Consider the following 6,181-nt stretch of genomic DNA (forward strand, 5'->3'; position numbering starts at 1 on the left):
CACAATTATGGCGTATATATACATACATATATATGCTGTGGTAAATACAATATGCTATATATACAGACAGCTATATATATATCCCATATATACCTATATAACCATCATCATATATACATATATATATATATACATATATATATAACATATGGATATATATATATATATATAAAATTATATACATATGCATATAATTATAGTATTATAACAATTCAATATACTTATGCATTTATATACACACACACTTACACACACACATACACACACACACACACCCAAAGCACACACGCACGCACAGCACACACACCCACACAAACTCACACACACACATCATACTACACAACCACAGATTATATATATAATATTAATATATATACTATAACATCATATATATATTGCTGGGTGTGTGTGTGGTTTCGATGCTGTGTGCGTGTCGTGTGTGTGTGTGTCGGGGTGTGTGTGTGTGTGTGTGTGTGTGTGGTGTGTGTGCTGTGTGTTAACACAAACACCACACACACACATACACACACTCACATACATATATCAGATATATATATGTATATATTATACTATATATAATAGCATATATACTATATAATATTATGTCTGTATATACAACTACCTACATATATATACTATAATATATATCATATATACATATATAGACATACTATAGAAGTATATCTATATAATATATATATACATAGTGATATATATCAGTTATATAAAGATAAATATATATTTATAGATTAATGTATATACAAATACTTTACATATATATATATAATTTATATATATATATATATAATATATATATTGGATATTTATATATATATATATATTGAATTAACTCAAACAAAAACAACAAACACACACACACTCACCTCACACAACAGAACACACACACACACACACACACACACACAACACACACACAACACACATATATATATATATAGATATAATATAATATATATATAATATATATGAGTATATAAAGTATACATATATACATATATATATACATATGCATGTATGTGTATATGTATGTGTAGACAAGCACAACAAACAACTGAAGCGTGAAAACTTACATGAAGGAAATTCTGTATGCGGAAATGGGCCTTATTGATCATGTATCAGGCAGGACTGTCCTGTGTTAGTAGTTTCGCTGTGTCAGCGTCGTATCATTCAATTTTGATCATGAGAAAATATCAAATATGCAGGAGGGAAAGATTTGAATATTATTTATTTGAATTCCTTCGGGTAATTTGTTTGGATACTATAGTCACGCTCGGGACGTGTTCGGAAATTCGCGTGCTGTGTATCTTTGAAGTGAAACGTTACTAGTGAAAAGTGAAGCGTTTGAACGCGAGCAGGTAAACCACGCTGTCTGCGTTCGGTGATATATTTCTGCTGACAAAGACGTGTCTGGTGTATTAATCCGTAGGGACGCTAAATGATTTTTGGAAAACTCTCGCACAAAGAGCAATAAATTTCAGGCTTTGTGTGCCGAAGGAAATGGTAGGTGGCTTTAGTCGTCAATCAATTTTGCTGGTCGGGAAGATTTTGTACAAAGGCGCCGAAACAAATGAGAATCTGAGCCTGTGCGCACGGAGCAGCGATCGGCCATGTTCCGCGGGTGAGAGTGAGCCAAGTTTCCAGCGCGGGGTCAGGACAGCAAGTGAACTGCGCATGCGCCTTCTGAAATCCATACCTGTGACGTCACGAGGGAGGCTGGAAAAAGGACGACCTCTGGATTTTGATCGCAGGTTTTTAATTACCCTTCACCTATTGCAAAAAAATATTCAGTGTTTGTTCTGAAACCAGAATAACATGCAGGCCCGTCTCCTATAAAGAAACCCCCCTATTTTTCCGCCATATGGTGAAAATAGGCGTATACTCGTTAGAAGTCGCACATCTGGCAACTGCTAGGGTGACGTCACGCCCAATGGCCGGTACAGGTGGTCTGATAGATAGACAAATACAATAAACATTGGTGCGTTAGCTTCATTTTCCTTGCAAACGTGGAAGTGACTGGAGCGCAAGTGGTGGGTGCAGGTCACACAGTAAACAGTGCAAGGGAAGTCGGACCTCTGACAGTGGACTGAAGGCATTTTGATTTTGACCTAGAACGACCTAGAGTAAAAAGCGTTACTTGCAATAATTCCTTTTTATGCATATCGTATTGCAATTCTGTTCATCCTAGAGAACGCACCATTTTCATCAAATTAATCCGAAAAAAATAATCGACAAGATATGCATACGCGTCTGAACTCGAGATGAACTCGTGAGAGCCAAAATGCCGGAGTTGTGATCGGGGCCCCGCAAGTCTGCCATGTTGTCCCCGCCAGTGCCGCCTCTGACACGACCAAGACCTGGAGCCATCAGCCCCCGCTCGACGCCCCTGGACCGCCTCTCGCTGCTCCGACTCATCCCAGCGCCATCGTCGTTCAGTTCCGGGAAAGACTTCGCGGTTGTGCCTGTCTCGGAAGCAGCAAGAAGTGCGTCTTCGCTTGCCTCCATCGCCAGCGCTAGCATCACTTGCTCCGCCACCGCCCACGCCACGTCGCTAGCCAGCTCTCCCTCCTCCTCCTCCTCCTCCGCCGCCGCCGCCTCCTCCATCTCCTCCTCTTCCTCCACGTCTAGGTGAAGAGACGTAATCTCGACAGTAAGGGGATAATAGCGAAGAGGCTCAGCCCTATAGAGATCAGTCGCCCTCCTTGAGCCGACGGGCGAGGGACAGGAGCTCAGAAGCCAAAGGAGATACAGAGGATTTCTTCGCTGGAAAATTGCGGATCAAAGTGCCAGTCGAGACATGAAGCTAATGGTTAGAGTGCTTCGTTTGTTTCAGCTTCCTTTGGGGTTTGCTGTCGGTTAGCCGCACGCGAGAGGAAAGAGGACAGACGCAGGAGTGTCGGGGTTATAATGTCATTTTCTTGAGGTTGTGTCGGGAAGTTTGATATCATATCTATTATTATTGTTATTGTTATTTGAAAAATAAGGAATCCTACGGCCTGCAGCCAATCCGCCGATTCCCGCGTAGTAGTGCTCGGTCCGCACGGATATATTTTCGCATTCTCACTCCGAAAGGGGTCTACCACTTCTAACTTGTGTGTGGATCACGTGTGATTACGAGCGGGAGTGAGCCGGCCAAATCATCATTGAGTCGTACTTAACAAAATCCTACTCACTCGGACTCATTCCCCTAAAACCCGATCCCGCTCGGAGACCCGAACCCCCGCCGTCCTCTGTACACACACCGCCCGCGCGCTGCTCCGACTCGAAAGGTAAAGAGAGAGCGAGGCCTCCGCCCCCTGTAGCGCATCCCTCGCCCATCAGAATATCCTGCCGGTAAATCCCCCGCTCGAGAGACACTAACAGGACTCCGCAGGATGTATTCTCCCGATAAAATGATGAGTTCGAAGCCGCTGGGAGCGCCTATTTCCACGAACGGGCCCGCTGCTTTCACGGGGCGATACAGCCCTACCTACCGTTCGCCCGACCCGATGCGCCGATGTATGAGCAACGCACCAGTGTCTGTAAGTAGATGTTTTTGAGTTGTTTTTCTCTCTTCTTGACTTAGAGCCGATGCGTATGCATTTTCTTACCTTTACTTACGTTTTGCACTTCAAACGAGTCCTGTACCCTTCCTTTTTACGCTTTTCTTCTTTCTCTCTCCCACTGTTATTCCTTTTACCCACACCTCTGTTGTGAATTTAGCTCTTTGGTGTGCTAGTAATTTGCCTGCAGTCTGTTGTAATGTTATTAAGTCGGTTGCATGGTCTGAATTGACTAATCATGTAGCAGTTGTTTCTGCTGAACATAATTTCTTATAATATTTCTAAATTTTAAGCTTCCTAATATTTCTTTTCATCATTCTATTTAGATATCCTGATCATTTAATGTTTCCTTTTAACTTGGGAATTGTATAATATCCTCTCACATAATTGTATAGACAAGAGCAACATCTACGGATCCGTCTGTGGACATGTGTCTACCAAGAGACTGATAACATAACATGTTATCTTTTAAGCATACCATTATTATTCAACATATATTAAGTATTATCTATTTACAGAAGATTTCGAAATAAATGGCGAAGCGATGATCAGTCACGAAGGATCATATAATGGTTGTAAATTGAATTCGCAAATCTACATATCATATTATGGGCTGGTCACAACTCTCCCTGTGCTAGGAAACGAATATATATAACACACGCATCTGTAATAATACATACATACATATCATAATATATATATCAAATATAAGTATTTATATATTAATATATACTTTAGTATAGTATATATAGCTATTAATATATTATATATATATATAACCTACCAATCACGCATGTCACCATTAACACATATATATAATATATATATTGTATTTACTAGCCTTAAACAACATATATATATACTATATAATATAAAACAAGAGTATCTCATTATATATAATATATGATATATCATCATACCATATACTATAATAAGTACGCTGCTTAGCATTTGTGTTGTATACCGAATTATATAACATACACTAAATACCATACAAACATATATACAAAATACATAATCATACAAATTGACATATATATATTATTTACTAATAAATATATACTAAAAAATATTATATAATACAAACTATTATATATAATATTAATATATATATAGTAAAATATATATATCTGTATATATATTAATATAATTTTATACCAATAATCTTAAATATATATAAAATATATATAATATATTAAAACTATATCAATATCTACCACATACATATATATAGTATATTTTATGTGGATATATCAATCTATAATATTATATAAATATATATATACTATATATATATAATAGTAGTATGCGTACACACACACACATATATATAATATATATATACTATATATAAATATATATCTATAAATATCATATCTATAACTATTATAATATATCTAAACTAAACGTCATATCTAATATATATATATGATGTGTGAAGAGAGAGTGTGTGTGTATGAGGTGTTTGTGTGGTGTGTGTGTGTGAATTTTCGTGTGTGCAGAGAACATAAAAGTATAAATACACGTATGTATACTAAAACAACATATTTATCTATATGTACAATCTCTATCTCCAGACATACATAAAAACAATATATCTAAAAATGTATATATATAAAACATATATATAAATCTATATATATAAAATACAAATATATAAATATACTATATATATTATAAACTATCTATAACATGTATAGATAAAATATATATATAATATATATATATATATATCATATATATATATTATATATAAATATAACACACACACACACACACACACACACAACACACACGCAAAACACACACACACACAACATCACAACACACACAACCCATATATATAAGTCTACAAATATTCTCAATATATATATATAATATATAATATAAATATGAATAAAGATATATAGATACTACTATATCATAAATATATTGTGATAGTGTGTGTGTGTGTGTGTGTGGTATGACAGTGTGTGTAGTCTGTGTGTGATGTGTGTGTGTAGTAGTTGTATATCGCACAAATATATAAATATATATATAATAGACTATATATATATTTAGTCAATATATAAAATAATTATAATAGATAATAGATAGATGAGATATAACACAAGATTAGATAGATAGATATGAAAGATAGATATCATAGATAGATAGAGAGATAGAATAGATATATAGATAGATAGATACTAGATAGATACATAGATAGATGGAGAGATAGATAGATAGATAATATATAGAATATAAATATAGAAAGTATAAATATAAATATTATATGTGGGTGTGTGGTGTGTGGGTGGTGTGTGTGTGGGGGTGGGTGTGTGTGTGTTGTGGGGTGTGTGTGGGTGGGTGTGTGTGTGTGTTTTTGATTTTTTTTTATGTTTGTGTGTTGGGTGTTGTGTGTGTGTGTGGGGGTGGGGGTGTGTGTGTGTGGTGTTGGTGGGGGAGGTTTGTTTTGGTTTGGTGGTTTTTTGGGGGGGGGGGGGGGTGTGTGGGTGGGTGTGGTTGTGTGTTTTGGGGTTTTGTGTGTGGTTGTGGGTGGGGGTGGGTGTTGGGGTGTTTTGGGTGTGGTGTGTTGTTTATTGGTAGTAGGGTGGGGGAGGGGGGGGGGGGGGGGGGTG

General features: G+C 36.7%; 1 protein-coding gene across 2 annotated transcripts in view; it reads left to right on the forward strand.

The window, feature by feature from the left end:
• The first annotated feature begins 3,181 nt into the window (after positions 1 to 3,181).
• The window catches only part of acj6 (abnormal chemosensory protein 6), a 120,519-nt gene continuing 117,519 nt past the window's right edge, over positions 3,182 to 6,181 (forward strand). For both annotated transcript variants that reach the window (XM_043021333.2, XM_043021334.2), the window contains exon 1: positions 3,182 to 3,539. In XM_043021333.2, the coding sequence (XP_042877267.1) occupies positions 3,393 to 3,539 (147 nt within the window). In that variant the 5' untranslated portion in view covers positions 3,182 to 3,392. The remainder of the gene's footprint in view (positions 3,540 to 6,181) is intronic.

The sequence above is a fragment of the Penaeus japonicus genome, unplaced genomic scaffold (genome assembly GCF_977035675.1).
Source record: "Penaeus japonicus unplaced genomic scaffold, GWHDUDI00000001_assembly GWHDUDI00000005, whole genome shotgun sequence".
NCBI classification, from domain to species: Eukaryota; Metazoa; Arthropoda; class Malacostraca; order Decapoda; family Penaeidae; genus Penaeus; species Penaeus japonicus.